Source organism: Scomber scombrus, chromosome 23 (assembly GCF_963691925.1).
Source record: "Scomber scombrus chromosome 23, fScoSco1.1, whole genome shotgun sequence".
In the NCBI taxonomy this organism is placed as follows: domain Eukaryota; kingdom Metazoa; phylum Chordata; class Actinopteri; order Scombriformes; family Scombridae; genus Scomber; species Scomber scombrus.
The window spans coordinates 2,697,639-2,725,605 of NC_084992.1; the positions used below are offsets into that span (position 1 = coordinate 2,697,639).

At 37.0% G+C, this 27,967-nt stretch overlaps 4 protein-coding genes across 12 annotated transcripts in view; all 4 read right to left on the reverse strand.

Moving 5' to 3' along the window:
• Positions 1–3,509, reverse strand: part of LOC134006128 (putative golgin subfamily A member 6-like protein 19) — a 50,984-nt gene extending 47,475 nt beyond the window's left edge. Inside the window, exons 1-2 of one of the 2 annotated variants that reach the window (XM_062445215.1) lie at positions 3,307–3,485; positions 1,731–1,845 (exon numbers count right to left, since the gene is read on the reverse strand). In XM_062445215.1, coding sequence (XP_062301199.1) covers positions 1,731–1,836 — 106 coding nt within the window. In that variant the 5' untranslated portion in view covers positions 1,837–1,845; positions 3,307–3,485. Of the gene's footprint in view, positions 1–1,730; positions 1,846–3,306 lie in introns of both variants that reach the window. The other variant, XM_062445218.1, reaches the window with a different exon arrangement.
• LOC134006100 (uncharacterized) overlaps positions 1–20,829 on the reverse strand; it is a 51,734-nt gene extending 30,905 nt beyond the window's left edge. For 6 of the 8 annotated variants that reach the window (XM_062445171.1, XM_062445177.1, XM_062445170.1 and 3 more), the window contains exons 1-4: positions 10,385–10,405; positions 8,921–9,021; positions 8,638–8,729; positions 8,269–8,395 (exon numbers count right to left, since the gene is read on the reverse strand). In XM_062445171.1, coding sequence (XP_062301155.1) covers positions 8,269–8,395; positions 8,638–8,729; positions 8,921–8,990 — 289 coding nt within the window. In that variant the 5' untranslated portion in view covers positions 8,991–9,021; positions 10,385–10,405. Of the gene's footprint in view, positions 1–8,268; positions 8,396–8,598; positions 8,730–8,920; positions 9,022–10,384; positions 10,406–20,691 lie in introns of those variants that run through there. The other 2 variants (XM_062445174.1, XM_062445175.1) reach the window with 2 other exon arrangements.
• Positions 4,188–6,328, reverse strand: LOC134006155 (golgin subfamily A member 6-like protein 25). Its single transcript, XM_062445247.1, has 3 exons — positions 6,134–6,328; positions 5,578–5,655; positions 4,188–5,024 (listed from the first exon to the last, which is right to left on the reverse strand). Exons 1-3 carry the CDS (start codon positions 6,177–6,179, stop codon positions 4,561–4,563), a joined length of 588 nt encoding a protein of 195 aa, XP_062301231.1. The 5' UTR covers positions 6,180–6,328; the 3' UTR covers positions 4,188–4,560.
• A 2,856-nt stretch (positions 20,830–23,685) lies between the features above and the next one.
• Positions 23,686–27,312, reverse strand: LOC134006225 (butyrophilin subfamily 3 member A2-like). Its single transcript, XM_062445313.1, has 6 exons — positions 27,302–27,312; positions 26,567–26,680; positions 25,885–26,298; positions 24,500–24,793; positions 24,287–24,406; positions 23,686–24,047 (listed from the first exon to the last, which is right to left on the reverse strand). The coding sequence occupies exons 2-6, from the start codon at positions 26,673–26,675 to the stop codon at positions 23,686–23,688; spliced, it is 1,299 nt and encodes a 432-aa protein (XP_062301297.1). The 5' UTR covers positions 26,676–26,680; positions 27,302–27,312.
• Between the last annotated feature and the right edge of the window lie 655 nt (positions 27,313–27,967).

Below are 27,967 nucleotides of genomic sequence, written 5' to 3' on the forward strand. Positions count from 1 at the left end.
TTTTCCAGATAAAGCACACAAAAGCCCGCTTGGCCTTTGCAAATGCTCATCTGGGCAAAGAAGAAGACTTATGGTCTTCTGTTTTATCGTCAGATAAAAAAAATAAATTGTTTGGCCACAATATTGTATCCTTCATTTGGCATAAAAAAGGAGAAGCCTTCAACCCTAAGAACACCATCCCCACTGTCAAACATGGTGGTGGGAACCTAATGTTTTCGGGGTGTTTTTCAGCCAATGGACCAGGGAACCTAATCACAGTAAATGGCACCATGAAAAAAGAGCAATACATCAAGATTCTCAACAACAACATCAGGCAGTCTGCAGAGAAACTTGGCCTTGGGCACCAGTGGACATTTCAGCACGACAATGACCCAAAACACACAGCAAAAGTGGTGAAGAAATGGTTACAAAAACATTAACGTTTTGCAGTGGCCCAGCCACAGTCCTGACTTGAATCAAATTGAGAATCTGTGGAGGGAGCAAAAGATCAGGGTGATGGCAAGGAGACCCTCCAACCTGAAAGAGTTGGAGCTCATCGCTAAAGATCAATGGGCAAAATACCAGTGGAGACATGCAAAAAGCTGGTCAGCAATTATAGGAGGCGTTTGATTGCTGTAATAGCCAATAAAGGCTTTTCTATTGATTATTGAGAAGGGTATGAATAATTTTGGACACGCCACTTTTTGTTCAAATGTAAATAAAAGCTGAGAAATATTTTTTTTCCCACAATGATGCCTCTTGTACATCATCTTATTATCTTCTACGAGACGCCTGTGTCATTTCCAATCAAGAAAAAATTTGCTGGTTGAATAAAAGTCAAAATTTGCCAGGGGTATGAATCATTTTGGGCTTGACTGTTTATATTTTGATGTAATGAATCAAAAAACAAACAAAGTTCTCACTGGTGTGTTTGAAGGGCATCCCCTACCATTATATCGGGGGGCAAGTTTAGTGTGAACTCTAAAGCTACGTCCAGACCAAACACGATGAACCCGACAAGTTTTTTTTCTTCTTCAAAACTTTATAAGGGAAAGCCAGCTGGGCTATACGTCATGACGTAAGTGACGTCGGGAGAATCTCAACGCTGATAGCGGCATCTGGTCCATTGTGTCGTATGTATCGCATTATCGCGTCGCCCGGCGCGAATTCGCGTCTAATCGCGTGTTTGCATTGACTTAACATGTAATCTTGTCGCACGACATCGCGGCATTGCGCTTGGTCTGAACGTAGCTTACTGCTTGTCAAAAAAGTAATAATTCTACTTTATGTTTATTATTGAGGTCATAGTGGGTGATGGTGGTGTACTAGGGTGCATTATATTGACTGGTGTTCCTAATATTTTGTCCTATCCATTAACATACATGAGAGGGGCAAAATATTAGGAACACCAGTCAATATAATGCATCTCAGTACACCACCACCACTTAGTACGACGTCAATAATAAAACAATGGTCGCAAAAATGGTCTTGCATCGGTTTGGTCTTGGTCTTTACTCGGTCTCGGGATAGGTGGTCTTGACCACAACACTATGGTCTACATTCACTTGATGGTATCAGTTTACTTGATTGACAACCGACAAGCTGATATCAACATTTCTCAATGCTACAGTATAGAAAATATCTTCAGCATCTGGCCACGCTGTACAGATGTACTGTACACTCTGAGATTTTTCATGAAAATCTTTTAAACATACACCATGTTATTTCTGTTGTGTTTGTGTGTCAGTTACCTCCACAGCAGTCGGTCAGGAGAAGCAGGACAACAGCATGTTGGAAAAATGATACACTGAAGGCTGTGAGCCCACATTTAGACGTTGTCTCCTTCATTTTTATCATTGTGGGATTCTGTAAAATAATTTAAAGAAACCAGCTATAAAAACTTAAATCCTCAAGACAACACCAACTAGACTGAGTGTATAAGTGGGAACATCTGGTCTGGTCCGGTCCAAGACCTGCACAGATGGTACCAATTTCAATGTGCAACAACTTTCAAATCTAAATTTGAATTGTTTCCTTTATTCAGATTGTAGCATTGACTTCCTGCACTGAAACTGTATTGTGTATGTTTTTGTCTGTTTATATTTAATTCTGTTTCAGTTGAATACATTTCATTCTTTTTGTTGTATTTTTAATGTGTTTTTTTCATAGCCATCTCTCCCTAATATGGCTGCCTGTAACCTTTGGTATTTTATTTCAAAAGATACTCTACGCTGCAATAAAGTAGGTAAAATATTAACAAGCTGTAAAATGGTTCTACTGACCTGTGTCCTCTGTAAAGGACATTTTGTTCACATACATTATTTTTTTTTACAGTTATTCTATCAATGCCTGCTGTCCTGTAAAGAGGACTGAAGAATGCAAAATGTGTGCTAATGAGCATAACATTGGAGCTGTCCCAATGCTGCACTACTACCTGACTGCATTCAATCCAAAAGATTTATATGAGGTTTAATTTTTGAGGTTTAATGGCATTTAATGTTAATACCTTTCATTTATTGGAGTTTTCTTATGATATTAGATTCACACTTGTGCTACCTGGGCTTCATGGGTGTCAAAATCATCCTATTACCCCATGCAAACAGGATAATTCAGTTATTTTCCCTTTAAATTAACAAACATTGTTCTGAGATTTGGCAATGTTTTCTATTCTTATTGAAAATATATTAATCAAATTGAATGTATTCATGGATAAATATCACTACACAGCCATAATCTGATACATTTTTTATCTTCTAAATTTTGTTGTCTTTTCAAACTAAAATGATCCTGTGGTCCACTAGAGCAGACATGCTGTAAAATAAAAAAATGAGAATGCATTTTAGAAAGTCTAAATTGTATGTTTCTTTTAGTCGTAAATAGGTAGGTTTTCCTTGGTTCTCAGGATGATATGCAAGTTGATTACTATCTCAGTACTTTCATACTGCATGTGAACATATTCTTTTTTTGAAATAAAAACTGCTGGGTTTTTTCCAATATTGAGGAAATATTAGGAAAGCCTCTATGATATAACAATTTGTTTCAATTACAATATTACAATTTCTTCAAAGAGAAAAAAATGGATGTTGGTAAGATAGCTTTACTGCAGAATTACAAACATGTCAACTGATTGCTATATGCAGTTTGTTACATAGTAAAAATACATTGCTACGATGTTGAGTCTTTGCTTATCAAACACATTAGGAAACATGTACAATCATTAATTGTAACAGCAGACCTGCTGTTACCACAGACCATTATGACATTATTATTAAAATCCTAAAAATTATTAAAATAAAGTCATTGAATTGAATTTGCAGAATCTCTTACCTGTTGTGTTCCTCAATAACTGTCTCACCACACAGAAGTAGCTGCCTGTTTAAAGTCCTTCATTGAAAAACTTTGACCCTGGTTATCTGTAATGGCATACAAGGTCTGTCAACCTTGTGCTTCCTGATCTGTCTGCTGCAGCAAACCAGTCTCACATCAAAACGTATCACAGCTACGTTGGTCCACACTGCAAAACGTAGCCATCTCACAATTTGCGCTCACAAATTGTGACATGCCCAAGTTTTCCTGCCTTATTCTTTTCTATAGGACTGCATTCATGTCAAGTGACTTTCAAGTTTTTGTCTGTGAAAACAAATAAAATGGCTGCCATTCCTTTAATTCTCAGTGTAAAATCCATGGGACAGGATTTAGGTATTTGTACTGTAAATAAAAATCATGGGATTTTATGTATTTGGACATTTAAAGCAAATTATTGTACACCGGCGACTATCATTGAATCTCATATTGTTAGAGTCAGTCATTTGTCTTCCTTGATAAGATCTTTTGCCTACATTACCCACAATGCAACTTGACTAACTTGACTGCACAAAAAAACAAGTGACTCAAGTGACATCACTTGAGTCAGTTTATCAGATTTCACACTGCTCTCTGTGGAGACACATAAATGCAGTTTACTATGGAAAATCTCTCGAGTTCCCCTCTATCTAAATATTTAACATCAGTCATTGTCTCTTATCTTTTATAAATCATTATTGATTCTTTCAATATTTATATAAGACATGCATTTTCCCCTTGCTTTAACTGCTTTCAGATACTTAAACATAAAAGGGAAAGGTTAATCTTCAAATGATTGAAAAGCCACGAGCAGATACAGGTGAGATAACAAATACAATTTATTGACATTGAATATTTTGCAGAAACGTACAGTATTAACATTTAATTGACAGCAGTTTATAGATACATTTATTACATTTAGTTAATATACAGTATTAAAAGACAATTAACTCTGCATTACATTTCCTATTCAACACATTTCCTCCTGTAAAATCAGTTATATATGAAGACAGGGTTATAAAACATCTTAACATGTACTGAGCACAAGGAAACCGTTTAAGTTACTACAACCAGCAGTCAAGAAAAAAATGAAACTGATCCAAACTAGAAAAGATAATACATTTAATTAGTGATTTTGTAATCATATCATTTTTTTTATTATTTCCAAATTTTGTTATTATGTGTTATAAAAAGTAAAAAAATAAAAAGACAGTTTGACTTTTGAATTAAACTAAAAGCTCATTCGTGAGCTGTAGTTTCTTGTACTTGGTCACTACTGACTAAAACATCTATTCTCTGCAGCATCTGCTCCACATTCAGAATTAGTTTCTCCCAGTTTGTCTTTTGCTCATCTAGTTTCCATTTGACATCCGTTAGATTTTCTTTTTCTTTTAACAATCCCCCTTTATCCGTCTTTTTATTCTCAGCCTCAGTTATTTTGTTCTCCACTGACAGAAGTTTCTCCTTGTTCTCTTCCTTCTTTTTCTCCACCTCCTTCAGTTGCAACTTCAGTTGATCTTTCTGGTTCTCAAGTGTCTGTTTCTGTTCCTTTAGTCCATCAGCCATGTTGGCTTTCTGCTGCAACTTTTCCTTCAGTTGATCTTTCTGGTTCTCAAGTGTCTGTTTCTCAACGTTTAGTGCATCAACCAGGCTGGCTTTCCTCTGTAACCTTTCCTCGCATTCTGACAATTTCTTCTCCAAATCTGTCAAAGGTGCACATTAGTAGCATTTTAAATCACTTTAATATATAAGAATAAACCATTAAGGACATTTTGAGTTCATTCAACATTCAGCATGAGATCAGAAGTCAAAATTCAACATCAACTGTTGTTATAGACATAGCATAAAAAGTAAGGAGATTTGTGTTTAGTATCTTTGTTGCATGTTCCTTACAAATGTGGCTCAATTTAAAAGGAAAATAGGCTTTCCAACGGTATAAGATTTATTGCCAAGAAGCATTGCCTCCACTAGACAGATTTTGCTGGTCTATAAATAACAATTGAATTCATGGTGCAGGAGCAATAAAGTTGAATTATAATTCCACACATGTTCATATGTCTGAGCACCCCTGAACATTATATGACATTTCAAAACACGCGCACGCACATACACACACACAGACACACACACACACACACACACACACACACACACACACACACACACACACACACACACACACACACACACACACACACACACACACACACTACAGCAACATGATCAGTTCAATTTGATCTGTTGAGTCGGACTCACCTTTAATTTTTTCATCCTTTTCATCCTTTTCAAACTCTCTCTCTCTTTCTTCTTGTTTCCCATTTCCCCTGTATAGTCCTGTTTGTGTCATATCAAGAAACTGTTAATAATTAAAGAATCATGTATTCATTTTCTGTAATCTGAGGTAGCCTAACATTTTATCTTGCGTTGTAATGATAATACAACATTTTACATTAAAACACATTGCAGTGCTACAAATTACTACATGAAATAACTTTTGATAACCACACCCTGTCCTTTTCCTTTGTCTGTTATATTTCTTTATCAATGTGGCAGACAATGATAATAGTCTGCCAGTAATAGAGCATAAATTAAATGTTGTTTTTATGTGTGTCCACTATTTTGTGGTGATTTGATTCAATATAAATGTTTTTGTGTATTTTGCATTCATTTCATTGCATCAAAAAGAATACAAATAAAGTCCACTACACATTTAATTATATAATTAACGTAAAATACATATAGAGCACTGTTCTTTTTTTCTTTTCCTCTTTATACAATTTAACACTTTAAGTATCACACAGTTGTGTCTTACCTTCATTTTTCAGCATGTAACAAGTAAGCAAAATAATTGTGACCATTACGACAATGGCACCAACCAAGATGGAATAAAAGGCAGCCGGTGTGAAACCAATAATAGGACAGGATGAACCAGCTGAAAATATACAGAACAACAGAGTGTTTAGGACACCAGTAGCAGTCTGGGGAAATGGCTATTGATTATCAATTTCAGGAGGTCAATTAAGGTGCTTTCAGACAGCACACAATGGTTTCTGTTGATTTTCACATTGAAATCCTTCCATCCATCCATCCATCCATCCATCCATCCATCCATCCATCCATTTTCTGCCGCTTATCCAGGGCTGGGTCGCGGTTGCATCAAGCTAAGCAATGTGACCCAGACATTCTTCTCCCCAGCAACTTCGTCAGCCCCCCCCCGCCAGCAACCAAAAGTTGCAGTGAGGCGAACTCCAAAACAATGGCACACTGGTGACTAGTGAGACCAATTTGCCTTGGGAGACCCTACCAGGGGCTAATGCCCCCAATAACATAGCTCCCAGGGTCACTGGGACACGCAAACACCACACCACGAGAAGGTGATGATTCAAAGTGAAAGCTTAAAGTCATATTTTGGATGAAAAAGAGAGTTATTGGAACTCATATAAAAATGTACCTCAGGCTGTGGATGCCAGCCTTTATACTCACACTGTAAAACAACTGTTCCTGTGTCTCTGTCAATTCCTGCTAAACTGATGACAGATGAAGACACAGCACCTGATGCTGAGGAAGAAAAAAAATCTTTTAACACAAAACAACACCAAATATACAATTAAAATATATCTACGCATGTAAATGTACAACTGTAAAGCTATGTGATGATCAATCAGTTTCTAAAATTCTTAACCATGGTACCTATTAGGCCATTAAACACAGACGGTTCATCAAGTGCTGATGAGTTGTCATATATCTTTTTTAAGGGAATTTAGAAATAACTCATACCTGCTGTTGTTGTAGCAGTAACACACACACACACACACACACACACACACACACACACACACACACAGTGTGAATATATATTGATTAAATATATGTAGGGTAAACACTAATATTGATTAGAATGCTTTTTTGGTGAATGTATTATCATATGAAAACTTGATGAATTGATAATAATGTATTGATTTGAACACATTTAACTTAATTGAGTGGAACATTTTGGAACTTGCTTCCAAAATGCGTCCATTTTGAACGTGCATCTACTGATTTATCTGATGCTATTGACTTGAAAACAGCAGGAGACAGGATAGATTAAAGCACATGAGATTCAAAACACAAATATACAGTATCCAAATATGAATATACATAACCTCAAATATACTGACCGCAGATAGATCTTTTTAATGAATTTATATTTTTCTATCTAAAAACAAACAGAAAGTTCCAGCTGGTGTGTTTGTGTGTGACACTCTTCAGGGAAACTTTAAGTGGGGAGTATATTTTGTAAAATCCATTCTATTGATCTTTACTTTCTCAACACCCTTGACTGAAGTCAAGTAATGCATGCAGAAAACTGCACCACTAAAGTTGCTGCTGTAATACAGATATACGTACTGATTCGTATTAAAATAAATAACTGTAATGATATGAAGCATGCAGTAGTTATAGCAGTAAAACACAGTTGCACACTTACCAACAACAAGCTCAACAGTAGAGTCTTTATTCAGACCTGGAAGGTAGCATCTGTATTTTCCACTATCAGAGAATTTCACTTTGGAGAGTTTTAATGAAATGTCTCCATGCTTCAGTCTCTCAATGGACAGTGACGTTCTTCCTTTGTAGGATGGATGTTGATTAACCTGGAAGTCTTGACCATCATGCCTCATGTGGACAAACCTGGGGTTCAGGTCAGGTCTCTGCCACTCCAAAGTCATACTAACAGTATCTGTAGCTGGCTTCAGATTGCATGGCAAAATTATGTCATCACCAACTGTTACTATTATTGGCTGAGATGGACCAACTACCTGAGACTGACCTGGGAAGAGACATAATGTGATCAGATTCACACCAGTCTAAAGTATCGGTAGATCAAATCTTTTTAGTGAATGTATGTTTTTCATCATCATAAAGCCCAAATCAAAAAGTTGTCACTGGTGTGTTTGTGTGATTTACCCCGATAAGTCGGTCTGAGGAGGAGGATGATGAGGAAGGTGAGAGTGTGACTGGACAGTGACCCACTGAGGCCACTGAGCACAGTATTAGGTGCTAATCCATCCTTCAGGCAAAACATCCCAGAGTTCTGAAAATAAAACCAACTGTCACGCCCATCCCAAAAAGCAAACCAACAACAAATGCAGCACAGAAAAAAATAACACAATATATAACAAAACTGTTTCTCCAATGTCCTGACAACTTTATGTGCACATACAGCATATTATGAAAAAATATTATTCAGAACAACATGTAAAATTTGGTAGCAGGTTATTTGCTTTATATTTGTACCTGCCGGGCCAGGTTTTCTCATTTCCCTCTTTTTCATACCTTCCCCATTTGCAATTTAAGTTGATAATCCTCTTTCTTTTGCCTTTTCATTTGAAGTTGCATCATTTTGTCATCCACGTCAACACCCACTTCTGTATTAAAACAAAAAGAACATGAAAAACACAGAAGTGTAACATTATTTGGGTTGGAAATAAAAAAAATTTTTTAAAAATTATATTACAGTAAACATTATGTTCCTTTTTAAATACCAGCATATTTTAAATATATAATCTTAAGTATTTTAGAATGTATAAATAACCATAATCACAATATTGTAACTTACGATTCCATAGTAACTCAGACATAATGAATGCCACTGTTGTCACTGTTGCACCAAAAATACGTAAATCCATGATTCAGTAAGCAGGAGTGTGTGAGAACAACCTGAAGAGGAAAACGTAGTATTTACTGAAAACTAACAGCACATTACAACAACAGGTTCTCAAAGTGATTAAAAGTACTATGCATTGAATTTAATCTGGAGCTTTTAAAAAATAATCCAACATAAATAAATAAAACTTAATACACCATTTTGAACAACAAATGATAGATTATCCAGTCAAGGAAGCTCATATTTAGCAGTTAGCATGGATCATGCTTAAACCATCAGTAAGGGTTTTATTTTCTTTTATAAATTATACATTTTCTTGTGTTAAACTAATTTACAATAATTCCTGCATCATACAAAAATAACACTGAAATAAATCCTCTCAAGAAAAATACCAACATTAGTTGTTTGCTATAATGTCCATGACTGTCTTACAAGGGTGTCTTGCACCTGTTTGAATCAAGACGAAGGGGAAGTCTTAAATTTAGTTTCTATGTAATGGAGCTTAGCAAAAGTTGAGTCAGGAAGACAATCGTTGGCATACCAGACATAGTTTTGTTGCTCGTACCATCCTGTCATATTCATCTCTCATGCATGCTCACTTATTTACTAACAGTCAAATGCTCAGTGGGCATAGTTTGAGTTTCCTTTGTCACCTGCTGATCACGCCTATCCAACAGTGCAGCAACAGACTTTGATTGTTCGCCTGTCAATCGATTGCTGTCTTGTTAAATACACCTCTCTTGGCTCTAGTCTGACATACAGTCCCATCACTTTATTAGCTATTGGTCTCATCCAAAGTCATGAGCCACCACCACTACCACAAGTGTCTGGACTGAGGATCTATCTCGTGGCTGCTCTTGGACAATGTCCATGTATAGTCCACGCGCCAAAGACTTTATGACATCATCCTATCCATATAATGAACATTATTCTTTTCTCCATTCACTTGTCTCTCCACATTGAAATGTCCTTTTTATGTGCTCAATATCACACAATATGTGCCATTCTGTGATTCAAATTAAGTGTTGCATAATGCACACCTGGCAGAAAGGATTGTATTGTAAAATAGATGGTTGCAAAAGAAGGTGTTGAATTCTTGCAGACCCTCAGCGCAAAGTTGGCGCAAATGCAATGTTACAGTCATAGACTTCTGTCACACATCAAGCTAACAAAGTGAAATAATACTCAAGCCAGCCATCAGTTGAAAAAGTAGTAAAATCACAAACAGATAATAATTAGACCATCAGTAAGATATAAATGAGACTAACTATTATAAGAATTAGAAAAAATTAAGCAAAATATAGGAAAAAAAAGTTGGCATTCCATTAATTAATTGTGTAATCAACCACTATCTGCAAATACACAATAGGTTTTTGTAATATAAATTGTTGCTTTCCACAATGAAAGCCCACATACCTGTCATGTGCTCCAAAGCTTCATCTCAAAATGAGGAAGTTGCACAATCAGTCAGTTATTGTACTTTAACCCTTGCCAACAGGAACTGAACAGGATGTAGAATGTATTTTTTTAGACTACATTAACAACAATGTGTTTATTATTTTTAGTCTAGAACCGCACGGATGGTCTTTATATTGTCCATAATTAGAAAGTGTATTAGTGTTATGTCCTATTTAACCAGTTCCTTCACAATCACTAACCAGCAGTTAGAAAAGTTATGATGATTAAAAAATATGTTTGCAAGTAACACAATTCAGTTAGTGAGATGACAGTCAATAAGACCAGTTTGAGCTATGAGTAATCATTCATTTCTTTCAACATTACAGTTTTTTTTATATGCCACAGTCCCTCTTTTTGTTACTATACTTCCACCACAGCTCAACAGGGAAACACTGTCTAACGAAACACAAAGAGGGAATTTAAAGACTGTTACTGTAATGTCCATAAGCAGGCGATTATAAGCTATGGTCTCTGTGTTGTGGTCTGTTCACACGCCCTGCTGGTAGAAGAATAGCACATCAGCATAGTTAGGCATTCATGTTCAGTCAGGAAGCAGTCTGTAAACATAACCTGCAAAGCTTTACTAAAGCTATTGTTCACTACAGTTGTTGTCTGTCTATTTATTGATGTTATTATAAGCATGAAGCATTACAGTTACGTTTTAAGATATCTACTTGATTTGACTCATTTTACATTTTAAATGCATTTTTGCACAGAAGGGGGACTGTGAATTTTGTCCTCCATCATTATGAAGGAATCGTCTAATGGTCAGTATGAACAGGAGGAATGATTACAGACAGAAACACAGCTCTAATGTTAATTTGGGCTCCTGACTGTTGTTTTAAGACATATTTGAAAAAAAAACTGTGAACCTGTCAGGTTTGGCTTTAGGAACCAAATGCAGACCACGAGAGACAAAGGTTAGTTGCAAACTACAGATTTATCGTGGGGGGAAAAGGGGGCAGAAAAGTGAGCAAATGGCTGGCTTGGTGGCTTCGGTCTTGCAGAGGATGGGGTATGGCTGGTGAGAGGCTTAGATGTGCAGAGGGAATCCAGGAAGGTTGAGCTGGCTAGCAAGCATGGACTGGCAGGTTAGCAGGCAGCAGGCGAACCAGTATGGCACACGATCCGGTGGGGACTGACAGACAGAGTGGACTATATATGGGCTGGAGGTAATTACAGAACAAGCCACAGCAGTGCAGGATCTGATGATTGGGGATTGGAGAGAGGAGCTAGCCATCAGAGAGAGAGAGAGAGAACAAAGACAGACAAACATCACGGAGGCGGGACTCTGACAGTACCTATAAATAAACATATTTTAAAGCTTCCCTCTGTGCATGTTTTAAAACATGAAAAAAAATAATTGCATGTGTCTGACATATTTTTTCAGTTTAATTACTTGTCCAAAGATACGACTGTGCTTTTTTCCCCAACTGCTGTACACAAGATGTCAACTTCACTGTAAACGTAATGCTTTGGGTTAAAATAATGAGTTCATTATTGGTCATGTTTTAAAATAAGTCAATTCGGACTGACAGTAAAAACAGAAGGCCAACAATGTTGTCCCATTTCAGCCCTACACTGTGTTGACCCAGTTAACCACCTCAACCTCGTTTCTCTGTTGACTTTGTGGCTTTATAACGATGTCACACTTCCTCTTTGCTGCCGAACAAAAGACACAACAGCCACTAGAGGGAGTTGTGACTTTAGGTTAAACAAATGTTGAATTTGGGCAAATTACTGTCTCCATTTTATAGTGAACACAGACAAACTCTTTTCTTTCATTAACTGAAAATAACTAAAAGAAAAACACGAAGGGGAGCTTTGATTTGATAAGAGCAACATGGGTTCTATAAAAATGTTCTTCAGATTAACAAAATGCTGTTGCAAAGTAATAATTAATAATAAGTAAGCAATGATAAGTTCAAGCCAAGTTATGTAGCTTAGTTCCTTGTTAGATGAGTTTATATTTATGTGGTAAGCTGTTAAGTTGTCCAATGACCCTTCAGTGGCAATTATCATGTATGAATGGAAAAATAAAGTCCTATACTTCCCCTCAGGTTTTCACGACAAACTGAAAGACTGTGGTTTCAAACTTATTTCTGTCTAAGCTTCTCACATTTATTTGTAGAACTAACAAACAGGAAGAGGAGGGTCTCACCTATATTTCACTTCATGTGAATTTCCGTCTGCTGCTCAGACAGTCAGCAGCAAGACATCATGGACGCTACAGCTCTCTGCATCAGACTGTGTGAGTACTGACTCTGTTTCTCTGTTTCTGTGTGAGATTCCAAAACAGAGAAATACATAAGCTGAATTTGGTGGCTATTAAAACAATTATGTTACATGATATGACATAAATCCACATGTAAATTGATAATTTGGCTGATACAGCTCATGCTTTGTCTCTCCAGTGATGCATGTGTGGATAGTGCTAGTAGCACAAGTTCACAACAGTTATTGCACTCAAAATGATGGTAAGTTACAATTATTTAAATTAAGGAAATAGTTTTTCAACTAAATATCCAGTGTAAAGACACCATATCCTTGTTAACACTATGTTTAAAAGTACAACAATTCTAACATAAACTGTAAGGCGTTAGGATTAGCCTTACACATTGTTAACCATGGACTAGCCACTCTCACTTGCAGAGCAACAAACTGATATTTCAATATACATGTTTAGCTAATGAGGATGTGGCTGTTAGGCTGACCCCATGTAGAGCTGAAGTAGTTTTAATAGTTTTGTCTGATCATTTTAAATGCATGTTTGAAACAAAGAGGTTGTGGGATTAATGTTCAATGTTGTATATGTAGAATAAGGGCACAATGCAAATAAAGTTAATTTAACAAAAGGCTTATAAAAATACCCCATGTGGCTCTCAGTGAGGTCAAATTGTGTGTATTACATGCATTTATTGCTGTTTCAGCACCAGCAGAGTTTATGAAGTCATTCTGTTTCTTTCTCTGTTTTAGATGCAGCTTTTCTTCATGTTGTTCCAGACAGACTGCAGTTTTTTGAATATGAGACAATCTCTATAAACTGTACGTTTAATGGTTTGACTGGAGGGAAAGTGGTGAGGTCACTCAAGGAAATAAAGCAAACAAATTATTCTAACTGGGTGACATCAGCAGGATCTGGCACCATTAAACCTGCATTTGCATCAGACAGTGGAGAATACTGGTGTGAGGATGGAGACGGACAGAGAAGCAGAGCTGTCAACATCAGTGTTACCGGTATGTTCAACAACTTTGTTTAGAGAGAAAATCTGCTTGATAAATCTTTGTGATTACACAAATAGCTAAATGCTTTGGTGAAAATCAAGCAATTGGTGGTGAGATAGTATCTTACATAGCAGATATAGCATAATACTATAATTATTCCAAAAGAGAAATAATATTGTGCATGAATAAAGTTTTCCCCCCCAAAAAAAACACATCTGAAATCTATTATATATCATGATCAATCATAATAAATGTGTTTAACATAAAATATTTCTTACACATTGATCAGATGGATCTGTGATCTTGGAGATTCCTGCTCTTCCAGTGAAGGAGGGAGACGATGTGAGTCTGCCCTGTAAAAAGAAGAAAAGTAGCTCTAGACTCGCATCTGATTTCTATAAAGATGGTCTTCACATCAGGACTGAGTACAAAGGAATCTTGACCATCAACAATGTTTCCACATCAGATGAAGGCTTTTATAAATGCAACATCTCTGGAACTGGAGAATCAACGGAGAGCTGGCTGGCTGTCAGAGGTGAGACGTAACAGTGTTTGAAAACCAAGTGTCTAGAGGAAGGCTAGAGGAATTGTATTGTCACTAAATTGTGTTTGCTGGTTCAGCACCTTATATAGTGTAAGAATAGTCACAGAAAATATTGGTCATACAAACTTTTAATATTCTGACCCTTCACAGTATCCCATAATAATTAGTGTCAACTACTGAACCATACATTTCTTCATTATATACATCATCAGTCATTAATAAATGGGTGATTAATACTTAATGAAGCTTTCAGACAGCAGCAACAGCATCTTCTTCTTCTTTATTTGTTTATGGGGAAATACTGTCTATCACTGTGTTAAGGTCTTGTGTTACTGTTCACTTTAGGATACGCTGTAAAATGTAATTCTAGTATCTATATATGAGATTTTTATATTGCCCCTTGCATAAAAACATAACACTGCAACATAAGTTAACGTGTATTCTATCTTTACATTTACAGAATCTTTTAATGAGACTTCTCAAAATGAGACTTCTCATAATAAGACTTCTCTTAATGAGTCTTCTCTTAATGAGACTTCTCTTAATGAGACTTCTCATAATGAGACTTATCCCATAAGTCCATCCTCTGAGGTGCCACCGTGGACTGCTGTCAGTGGTTCATGTGTGGCTCTGCTGCTGCTGTTGGTGTTGGGACTATTTTACTGTTGCAAACACAAACGTACACAAGATACAACCAAAGGAGGTACAAACAGAGGTAAGTGTATTTGAAGTTAAACCCACTTCACAAACTTTTTTTTTTTTGAGGTTTCCAGTCTGAGAGTTAAGCATGAGGGGCGAGTTCTACACCTCAGATTATTTATTGGATAATTTATGTATGATCTATGAAAGCAACACTGTCAACTAATTAGCCTCGTGAAATGTGTTTAAAATGTGCCACATTGGCCTCAACTGATGACACCAGGAAATCAGAAATCAGAAAACAAATTCCAGTAAACACAATTCCCGGAGAACAAATTAACATGCAGTCTTACTCAGTGTTCCTCTAAATCATCTGTGTAGGTCAGACAGTGTAAGGTAATTATACATCCTGTTTAGCTACTGTTTTAGCTGTGTAGCATTAGGGTTATTCCACTAGTACTGTCTTGCAGGCAAACATAAAACCTCTGGAGTATATCATGGCTTACAATAATATGCAAAGACAGATTTAATTGTACAAGTACATCACATATTGTGTGTATAACCCTTTGCTCTTGTCTTAGCTGAATTTGTTTCCAGTATTACGTTTTTCTGATAAAAAGGTAAATGTCTGTTATTAATTTTACTGTTTGTTTCACTCTCAGGAGAGGAAAGTGCTGTTAATTCAGACCATGCAACATATGCTGCTGTCAGAAAACAAAGAAAAAAGAGAAGTATAAAATATTATTCATTTTTTTATAAAATTTTTACTTAACTGGTTATTGATCTTATTTAGTTATATACAATGCTTCTTATGCAAAAACAGCTAAAAAAAATGAAAAATAAACTCCGCCTACAGCAAATTAGAGTTGAATGTTATTTTTTTGTTTTCACAGGTGCTGACGGTGTGGTTGGTCCAGAAGAGGTGACATACGCCAGTGTGACAATAAAGCAGAGAGGTAAGCTGAAAGGGCAAATGTCAAGATCAGTATTTTAGTTTTTTGGGATCCTACTTTTGTACGTCACTTTCCACCAAGATTACAGATACAAACATAAAACAAAGTGATTTTTGCCACAAAGTCACATAAACTGTTGGAGAATGAATGCTTCTTTTCTTTTTACATAATGTTTGCTAGCAAAGAAGCTATTTCAGCTTGTCTGCACATAAACACATGCAGCCATATGTGATGTTGGTGATTTGTTGGCTTCCAGTGAGACTTCACGACTAGTCATTGGAGGAATTTAAATAATATAAAATGCTACATGTGCAGAATACAGTATGAGTAATATTTCTATTTTGGTGATAATTCAATTAAATTAGTTCATTTCTGGTACTACTGGGCTCACAATAATGAAATGTTTTCAAGCAGCTCATTAGAGGAAGACAATTTCCTTCCACGTATTTATAGATGCGTGTGAAAAACTGTAATTCTCTCAGTTGTAAACCACGTGAGAAAACCACAGACAGTGAGAAAGGGCCCCTCAGTAGATTTATTTAGCCATCTACATGAAAGAAGATGTGCAGCTTGATCGTCACTATGAGATGGAGGGGGTTGTGACAAAAAACATTTGACATAAATACATTTGCAGTTGCAGTGAATGAGCAGTATACAAAGATATTACAAAGTTTTACATCATTAATACTGAACGAAATACACTGATTAAACCCCAACATGACTTATAAAATGTATAAATGCAATAGTAATTTGTAGTTAAGTCATTAACAGTTGAAATCTTGTTTTCCTGTTAAAAATTCTGATAATTCAATTTGTTTCCAAAACAGAACCTAATGTGTCTGGAGCAAATACCAAACCATATTTATCAGAGGAGAACTCTGTATATTCTTTACTGAACCATGGGTAAGACTGCAGCTGATACAGCTCCTCTTTCTTTTTATATTTACTGTATTTAATGGAATGTCTGCCTTTTGAGGAATGCCAGTAAAGAATTAACTTGCACTTTCCATGTTAGTAATTGAATTTCAAACAGGAGAGACCAGAGAATGAAGCAAAAAAGAATTGTTTATTATACAGATGATATTAATGACTAGGAATTGTCAAAGTCTTTGGTGCTTGGACTTGTTCAGGGAGAATTATGAATCAAAGGACGTCAGTCCTGAGCAGCAGCAAGATAGATCCCCCCTTGGAGTCCAGACACTCGTGGTAGTGGCTGATGACTTCATCTTTATCTCGTGCCAAATCACAACAAAAAGAGGCACTTTACACACAGAGCAGGTCTACACTGTACTCTTGGATTAATTTAAAGAGACCCAACATTCCTCCATGAGCAGCACTTGGCGACAGTGGCAAGCAAAAACTCCCCTTTACGGGTAGAAACCTCAGGCAGAACCAGGCTCTAAGTGGGCGGTCATCTACCTTGACTGTTTGGGTTGATGGGAGAGAGAGAGAGAGGGAATGGAGAGAAGGAGAAGAGAGAGAGAGAAATGAAGAGAAGAGGTAAAAAGGAAGAAAAAGGAGAGAGGAGGCACAGTGACAGTCAAATTCAATCTGACTTCTGCAGAGACTGATTGGGCTGGTGAGGTTGATGAAGTGATGCAGTAATGAATCTGTAAAGAGTGATGGGGAGGTGGTGAGTCATACAAAACAGCATCAAGAAAGCACTTGAGCAGAGGAAGAACAGCTACAATATGATAAGCTGACAAAGAAGGGGTGTCACCGTGCTATTGGTTAGTTGTGACCAGGTGATGTGAACAGCTGACATCTTAATTGATGTCCCAGAAATGACATCAAGGAAATTATGAGCTTGAGAGAGATCAATATGACTGAGAAATGAGAAATAAAACTACAACGTGAGCACACAAAAAAGTTAGTCTTCCTGTCTGAACTTATGCTAAGCTTCATTTTCTGTCTTTACAGGTCAACGAGAGCAGAGAGACCTAACTGAAGAAGAGTCATACAGTCATAGTCAGTGATGTTACAGTAACTCAATATTTTTATTTTTTCATATTGTAAAATTTTATTTTTTCATTTTGTTGTACAAAATTATTGTGATTCAAACATTTTGCGTTAACACCTGGCTCTAAATCCATCCATTGCAATGTAAATTTGATTGTATTTGACAATCTTTCATTTTTAATGAATAAAGCTGTGATATAATATTTTATTTATTTATTTATTTTTGATTTGTGTTTGATAAAAACATGCAAACATCAGCAGTGCATTTACATTCAGAGCATATTTTTGCCAAATTAATACTACACTCAGCTAAAAATTTATTTACTTACGTTACCTATTTACTTCTTTATCATTGTTTGATTAGGTATTTCTCAAACACAGATGACAGGACATATAAATTGGCCAACATCAAACTTTAGTGTCGCTTCCTCAGAGTCAAAGAATAAGGTTTTCTTTTTACACTCACAGAGGATTGGTAACGCATTGAGAAAAATATTTTTAAAAACCTGCCATTTAATCAAAACAGGTAATACAGGCTGAGAAAAGGTGGACAAAACTAAATTAAACTAAAACACTCACACTTTTTGTTTTGGAAAAGTTCAGCAAAAAGACCAAACAGTGTGTCTTTCTACATTATAGCATAACTCCAATTAGTAAGTTTGATGCAAAGCTCTGCTGATGTTCTGTTTGCGATAAGTATAGAGCTGATGAAGTATAGAGTCAATTTAGGGTGATTGAGGGTGTTTGATGTCGAGATTGCAGGTGGCAGCTGTGACTCACAAGGCAGAGCAGGTTGTCCACTAATCTGAAGACTGGAGGTTCGATCCCCAGCTCCTCCAGTCCACATGCTCATGATGGTTGTGCCAGCACCCTGCGTGATAGCTAGCACATCAGTGTGTGTGAATACATGAATGTGGCTTGTAGCATAGAAAGCTCTTTGACTGGTTAGAAGAATAGAGATGTATGTAAGTGCTGTCCATTTACCATGAGCCAATGTCTATTTTTAAGAGTGAACGGTTCACTGAAGTGAGACAATTAAACCACATAGGTGTCTGAAGACGCTGTTTGCAAGAGCAGAGCTGCTGCTGCACATTTAAAATAAACTCACTGTGGTCGACCAACGTGAGACCGTTATGTCGGTTTGAGCTGAAGCAGACTCACTAAGTTTACACACACATATAGTGCAGTAACTTTCCATTAACCGACTACATGTGGTCCCAAGTGACCCTCATTTTGGGGCCCAGTCACAGTGGAGACTTCACACCAAATTCAGTTAAGTTGTAAATCCACAAAAGCCACATAAGTTCACCTAACTTTGACCCATGAATTTGCATAATTTCACTTTTTTTCTTTTTCTATTTTTTTTAATTGATTCTGAAGTTTACAAACAGGAACAGATCAAAAACTTTCTTTCCACAAACATCAGGACTCTTTCTGTAAAGACTGATTTCTATAAAGACGGCCCTCTTGTCAGGACCAGCTATGAAGGAAACTTTACCATCAACAGTCAGGCTTTCTTACTGTCAGCGCTCCCTCTCTTCATTCACTCTCTAGCTCGCTCGACCACAGCTAACACAACAGCGTCCTATAGCCACTCCCTCTGCTGCTTACTGACGGAGCAATTCTGTCCGCCTGTTCCGCTCTCCAGACCTTTTATACAGAACAGCGAGGCACAATAAAATTGCAGTATTGCCGAATTGAACAGCAGCTCGATGATAAATGACAGCAAACTGCAGCAGAGGCTAACATTAGCTGCTAATCTCTCCTCTCTCTCAGCGGGGGCGGAGCTGAGTCCTCCATGCAGAAGACACAGAGACAAACCAAGTGGAAAGTTGTCACAACTTAACTCAGTCACTTGAATCAGTGAATTCAAAAGTTTTCATTTCCAAATGGTCATAATAATTTATCCTCTCAGTTAAGTACTTAATATTGTTTACGGATGAGGATGAGTGTGTTATGCTGGTGTGTGTCATGGTTGTCACCTCATAGTCCAGTTCTTGATGATCATTGATCTGTTTCCAACTCTGCATATAACCAGTACATTCCTGCTAATGGCCCAACCCCTTAGTCACTGTTATTTGTCCAGATCTTCCATGCTTCTGACAATACTTGTGCCTCCTCATCCATTTAGCTTCATGAAGAGTTTGCAGTCTGTTGTCCATGTGTTCTGAATGTTCTTCTGTTTGTTTAAGCAATGTTACATAGTCCACATACTTCTTGAAGGTAACTTAGGCCTATATTTACACTCAGTATTACTGTATTGTGTGAATCCTGGAGGTTTAACACATGTGTTGAATGCATTTCCTATTTTAAGTATTTAAAATAGTTTATTCCTTTATTATTTACATCCATTTTTACTAGCTAGTCTACTTTGCTGTCTTTAATGGAACATTGTCACCTGTAGATCAACAGTGCTCCATATTACCACTAGAGGTCAGAAACTCATTAAGGAACCTTTAAGTAGAGCATATATTTTGTAAAACCTTATGAGGTGCATGATTGACTATTCAAAAAATCATTCAATTCCATTCTATTGATTTTTGCTTTCTGGACACCCTTGACTTAAGTCAAACAATGTATTCAGAGAACCCAACACCACTAAAGTTGCTGCTGTAGAACAGATCTGTGTGCTCATTCATGTAAAAAGCAATAACTAAAGATATTAAGCATGCAGTAGTTATGGGCAGTTAAACACAGTTGCACACATACCAACAACAAGCTAAACAGTAGAGTCTTTATTCAAATGTGGAACAAAGCAACTGTATTGTCTGTATTGTGTTTACTAGGATGGCTGAGAACTGATAACCTGATATCAACATTTCTCAGTGGTATAAAAGTATAGAAAACATCTTCAGCATTTGTCACACTGTACTGATGTATTTCATTATTTTTTTAACCTTATAACATACACCAGGTTATTTATGTTGTGTTTGCGTGTCAGTTACCTTCACAGCCGTCTGTCAGGAGAAGCAGGACAACAGCATGATGGAAAACTGAAACACTGAAGGCTGAGAGTCCACATTTAGACATTGTCTCCTTCAGGTGAAGCATCATTGGGTTCTGTAAAATAATTTAATGAAACCAGCTATGACACCTTAAATCATAAAGACAATACCAGCTAGACTGAGTGTACACGTGGGAACAAATGGTCTGGTCCAGGATTTGCATGGAAGGAACCAACTTCCTGATAATCTTAAATGTGCAACAACTCTTTGAATCTAAATTTTAAAACTCTGCAGTGCTTCATTGTTTCCTTTATTCTGTTTGAGACATTGAATCACTGCACTGAAACTGTATTATGTATTTGTTGTGTCTGTTTATATCTAATTCTGCTTCACTTGAAATCATTTGGGGGTTTTTTTTTTTTTTTTGGCTGCCTCTCCCTAACATGGTTGCCTGTAACCGTTTGTGATTTATTTCAAAAGATACGCAATAAAGCAGATAAAACATTAACAAGCTGCACAATGGTTCCACTGTGAACTGTTTATATCCAGCAATAAAATGCCAGTTTATTACTATCTCAGTACTTTCACACTGCACATGAACATAAAGCAAGTAGGAAGGAATAGGAACTGCTGTTTTTTTTCCAATATGAAGGAAATATTTGAAGTTTGGTTTTTATTGGAAAAGCCTCTATGATATAACACAATCAACCTTGTGATCTGTCTGCTGCAGCCATAAAAGCCATGTTTAGCCAAATTAAAATTACTTGCAAGGCCCTTAACTCCTACAGACGGCAACAATTTGTGGCTTGTATGAAAGGTGCTATATAAATACAGTTTGATTGATTGAGCTTTGAGCTGCTCACAGTTCCTAAGTGTTAATACTCAATAAAGCTGTTTTGTTTTTGTTTTTTGGTTACTGAATTTCCAAAGTGTCACAATGCTTTGCTTTGCATTGTTTAAAATTGTTTAAAAATAACAACAATACGGTGTGCTTTTTTGCTAATCCTTTATCTGTAATTATTTATCAACCTTTTAAATTGTAGTTTATTTATTCAAACACCTAGAACCAAAATCACGATGGGTAACAAGATATAACACTAGTTGGATGAAGCTAATACTTAAAAAATGTTTTTATTAAAAACTACCAGTAAATGTAAAATTTAGTTGTACTGTCAATAGAAACGTTGGTATTTTTTGTATTTGGACTTTCAAAGCATATTATTGTAACACCAGAGACTATCATTGCATCTCATGTTGTTAGATTCAGGCTACTATAAAACACCTTGTTAAGGTAAGAAGTTTAGAGGATTTAGCATTGCACTTCTGTAACATTGTGACATCAGGCTTTAGTGTCAGTTCCTCTGACTCAAAGAATTAGGTCTGCATACAGGGCCAACAGGTCTACTGAGGATGCTGTAGCCACAGCCCTCCACGCTGCTCTGTCCCACCTTGAGCAGCAGGGGAGCTATGCACGGCTTCTCTTTAGCTATGCCTTTAACACTATCCTCCCCACAGACTGGTCTTCAAACTGTCAAATCTGGGACTTCCTTACTCCACCTGCCTTTGGATAAAGGACTTTCTGACAGACCGCACACAGAGGGTTGGAGTAGGACCCCACTTTTCAACAGCTCTCAGCCTCAGCACTGGTTCCCCAGAGGGCTGTGTGCTGACCCCCCTGCTCTATACCTTATACACACATGACTGCACCCCCACACACCACAGCAACAAAATAAAAACATAGTCTTTATCCTCCAGCCATCGTTGCATTAAATACTGCCAGGCAGCGACTCACAAAACACATGTACTTCTGTCTTATACTGGATATGCACTTTAAGGGCTATGTGCAATATTGTTTTGTGGACGAGTGAGTGGGTTGTTTTATACTGTTTTATGTATAATGTGTTGTTATATTTTTGTTTTAATGTGTTTCTTTTTTTAAATTGTATTAACTCTTTTGCACTGCCAAGGACTGCACTTAATTTTGTTGTACCTGTTACAATAAAGATATTCTGATTGTCTTCTTTATGAAGCAGGCACAATCACACATGGAACAATCCACCAAAGAAGAGAAAGCACAGATAGAGGTGTTTGTGCCTACAGTTGATTGTTACGCATAGTGAGAAATGTCAAAAAACTACTATGTTAATTTCACCATAACCAAAGAAGAAGTAGGCAATGCAGGCTGAGGGAAGGTGGATAATACTCTAAGCCAGAAAGGCATTCAGTAAGTTTACTCATCAGTTGATGGTTCATGGATGTTTTTCTATTCAGGATCAGAAACACTCACTTAATATGGAAATGTTTTTACTTGTATTGCCTTAAGAACATAAACAGAGGAATAAAGTAAACTGTTTGCATACAGTATATTGTACATTTAAGAGCATAAAGTCACCTCATCATGACAGTTTGATATCTGTAAAATACAATTCAAAGTAATTTATATACATTTATAGACACTGTTAACATTCATAGTCACTTTTAGCTGACCTTCTGTAAGCATTTTTAAAAAGGTTGCCACCTTTGCTCCTTTGTTCAATCGCATTATCCATGTCTATTTATAAGAGTTTGCAGTTTATGGAAGCGAGAGAGTTAAACCACCTTGTTGGCTGTTCACACATCTGGAAAAACTGTTTCCAAGAACAGACCCATGATGCTATTACATCGGTTTGAGCTGAAGCAGAAGCACCAAGTTTAAACACACGTATAGTGCAACACAGTAAAACACTGACATATTACAAATGCTCCCTTTGAGGCCCAGTCACAGGAGAGACTTCACACCACATGAAGATCACTTGTAAATCCACACAGGTCACATAAATTCAACTTAAGCATATTTTGATAGGAGTTTGCATTATATTTCACTTTCTGTTCTGACTGCACCCTAACTCTGCACATCCTCTTCACATGCCCTGATCCTTTGATGTAAGACTTGAGAGACTCTTCAGGATATAATACATACTTTAAAATAGGGCTTCAAAATTGTATTTTTTTCTTCTACTCTTCAGTTTTTTTAGTCAGATTCTCTGTCTTAGCTAATAGTTTTTCTGTGTCCGTTACAAGTTTACCAACATCATTCACTCTGTCATTTATGCCCCAATGGTACCCTGATATTATTTCTTTTAGCTCCAAGTATTCTGGTGCACTGGCGAAACTCTTATCCTCCTTCTCTTTTATTTTTTTCTCCACTGTCAGAAACAGACAGTTTTTCTTCTCCAACAGTGTCTCTAGCTTTTCCTTTTGACATTTGAGTTCATCTCTCTGGTTCTTCAGTTGCTGCTCATGTTCCTTCTGTGTATCAACCACGTGTTTATGTACCATGAGCTGCTGTTCTTCTGTTTGTGCTTTCATCTTGTTTTCTGTTAGCAAACAGAGAATAGAAACTGTTGAATTATAACTGTTTGATTTATGCAGCGTTGCTTTTGCAGACAGTGGTGATGATATAGAACATAATTATAGCACACAAATACAAAGCATTTTAAACATGATTTTACATTTGTATTGCTTTTTTGTATCACTGCATCCACCGACGAGATGTTATATTATCTTTAAGTTTGGAAAATTATACAGATAAGTAATAAATAAACTTGTGACTTACTAGTTTTGTTTTGCCTCCATTTCCACACAACATAGACAACTGCAAAAACACACATGACGCAAGAAGCCAAACTGATGGTGATAAGGGCAACAGAAGTACTTGGAGAAATGCAGAACTCATCTGAAAAACAAAAAAACTTTATGAAATGTATATGTATATAACTTTACACCTGAGCTCTGAAATAGTGTGCATCATTTTAGTAATAATTCCAACCTGGAATAATAAAGTGTGTCTCTCTGGTCTGGTTGATCTTGTTCTGTTGGAGTCTACAGGTGAAACTGTTGCTGTGTCTCTTCTCCACAATCACTCTACTTCTGACAGTATAGAGACCATCAGGACCTCTGACTGTCTGTGTAGGTTCAGCAGAGAGGACGCTTCCCTCACCGTCCAGCCAGAACACCTCAGGCTCTGGATACCAGCCTTTAGAGTCACATTGCAACACCACTCCACTGATAGATGTGTCGATCCCTGCTAAGCTTATGGCAGGTGAGGAGGCAGCCCCTGATGATCAAAGAGAGACATTTTAAGAGTAGTTTAAGGAGCCAATTCTTTTTTTGACTGCTTTTTCTGCCACAACCGTCACACTGTACTAACACAGTCTGTGTTACAGATAGAATATGACATAATCCACATACTACTTAAAGGTGAATTTGGCGAATTACAAAATGTATTGTGTGAATCCTTGATGTCTAACAAAGATGTTGAATGCATGTCCTATTTTAAGTACATTTAATATTTTATTCCTTCCTTATTAACATCCATTTTTGCTAGTTTATACTCTACTTTGCTGTCTTTAATGGGACATTGTAATCTGGAGATCAATAGTGAACACTGGCAGGACTCTGTATCATGTTATCTGTGTGCACATATGAATGCATGAAAAATGCAAATCAGGGACCCACTGATAAAACAATACTCCATATTACCACTAGATGTCAGAAACTCATCAGGGAATCCTTAAGTAGAGAATATATTTTGTAATGTATTCAGAAAACCCAGCACCACTAATGGCGCTTTTCCATTACACAGTTCCAGTACGACTCGACTCGGCTCGACTCGACTCGGTACGGTTCCAGGAACCTTTTCCATTACAAAAAAGTGCCTACTCAATGTGGGCGGGGTCGTCATAGCACGGCTCCGCGAAACTGCTGTGACTTTGTTTATTATACGCAACACAAAACACATAAACAATGGAGGACATGGAGGCGATGTTGTACTTGCTGCTGTATGAGGCTTTCTGTCACACACAAAGCAAGAAAATTGAGCCGTATGGCTGTAACTATGGTTGTAACGCTGTTGTTGGTATTGAAAAATGCCGGGTTTGATTCTTGTGTGGGACGGCTCATGACTCTTCCAGCGACAACTCTTCTGACCAATCAGTGGGCGGCAGTCTGTTGACGTCACATTTTAGTATCGGCTCAGCTCGCTTGGAACCTCGGCAGAGCAGATACTAAAAAAGTACCAGGTACCAGGTACTATCCCTAGTGGAAACGCAAAAAAAACCGAATTGAGTCAAGTCGAGTCGTGCTGGAACTGTGTAGTGGAAAAGCGCCATAAAGCTGCTGCTGTTGTACAGATGTATGTACTGATTCATGTAAAAAGCAATAACTGTAAAGATATGAAGCATGCAGTAGTTATGGGCGGGCAGTAAAACACAGTTGAACACTTACCAACAACAAGCTCAACAGTAGAGTCTTTAGTCAGATCTGGAAGGAAGCATCTGTATTGTCCATTATCAGAGAGTTTCACTTTGGAGAGTTTTAATGAAATGTCTCCATGTTTCAGTCTCTCACTGGATAGGGACGTTCTTCCTTTGTAGGATGAATGTTGATTTACGTGGAGGTCTTGACCATTATGCCACACATGGACAAACCTGGGGTTCAGGTCAGGTCTTGCCCACTCCAAAGTCGTACTAACAGCATCGGTAGCTGGCTTCAGATTGCATGGCAATATGACGTCATCACCAACTCTTACTATTATTGGCTGAGATGGACCAACTACCTGAGTCTGACCTGTATAGAAACATAATGTGGTCAGATCAACACTAGTAAAGTATTTAATATCTGTAACGTTAAATATTTACCACAACAAGTATTAGGTGTTTCTCATGTCATCTACATTCACTTGATATCAACATTTCTCAGTGGTACAGTGTAGAAAACATCTTCAGCATCTTGCCACACTGTACTGACATACTGTAAACTGAGATGTATTTCATTAAAGACTTTTAACTTTTAAACACACACCATATTATTTCTGTTGTGTTTGTGTGTCAGTTACCTTGACAGCAGTCTGTCAGGAGTAGCAGGACAACAGCATGATGGAAAACTGAAACACTGAAGGCTGTGAGTCCACATTTAGACAGCATCTCCTTCAGGTGAAGCATCATGGGTTCTGTAAAGTAATTTAAAGAAATCAGCTATAACATACTTTTGTTGTGTTTAAAAAAACAGTTTTCTTTATAGTTGTCTCTCCCTAACATGGCCGCCTGTAACCGTTGGTAATTTCTTTCAAAAGACACTCTGTGCTGCAATAAAGCAGGTAAAATATTAACTAGCTGCACAATGGTTCCACTGTGAACTTATTACTATCTTAGTACTTTAAAACTGCATATGAACATAAAGCAACCTATTTTTTTTAGGAATAGAAAGTGCTGTTTCTTCCAATATAGAGGAAATATTTTAAGTTCAGTTGGAATAGGAAAAGCCTCTACGATGTAAGATTTCTTTGCAATTACAATTTCCCCAAACAGAAAAATGTTATATAACATGACTTCATCGCAAATCAGAAAATTACAAACATGTCAACTGATCATTAAATTCAGTTTATTATATAATAGAAATACATCACAATAATGTTGACTCTCATTATTGTAAAAACAGACCTGTTTTTATCACAGACTATTATGAAATCATTATTAAAATCCTTAAAATAATTAAAATGAAGTCACAAGTCACTGACATCATTACTAATGTTAAGAATTAAGAGAAAAATCGGATTTTCATAATCTCATACCTGTTATGTTCCTCAATCCAGTCCTTTTTTGTAATACTTTGACCCTGGTTATCTGTAATGACATAGAGGGTGGATCAACCTTGTTATTCCCCATCTGTCTGCTGCAGCAATAAAAGCCATGTTTAGCCAAATTAAATATATTAGAAAGGTCTTTAACTCCTAAAGACAGAGGAACAATTTAAAGGAAAAAAACAAAACAAGAATCTTTGTGAGATGTTGGGCCACCACATGCTGCCAGACCAGCTTCAATGCTCCTTGGCATTGATTCTAGTCTTTGAACTTTGCTGGAGGGACGAACACCATTCTTCCAAAATATATTTCCTCATTTAGTGTTTTGATGTGTTCAGTTGGGTTGAGATGTAGTGATTGTCAAGGCCACAGCAAATGATTCACATAATTTTCATACTCATCAAACCATTCAAAAAACACTTGTGCCCTATGAGTGGCGGCATAATCATCCTGGACGAGACCTCTCCCAGCTACTGAACTGTTTTTTTTTTGTTTGTTTGGTTTTTTTATTCATCCCCAACTGTGTGACACTGTGGTGGAGCTGCTAGGCTTGCTAATAAAATTAGTTTGTATCCACCCTGGCATTCAGATACTTTGCTGCAAAGATTGGGATGTCATCTCAATGAATGCAAACACGACTGTGTTACTGTGTTACTG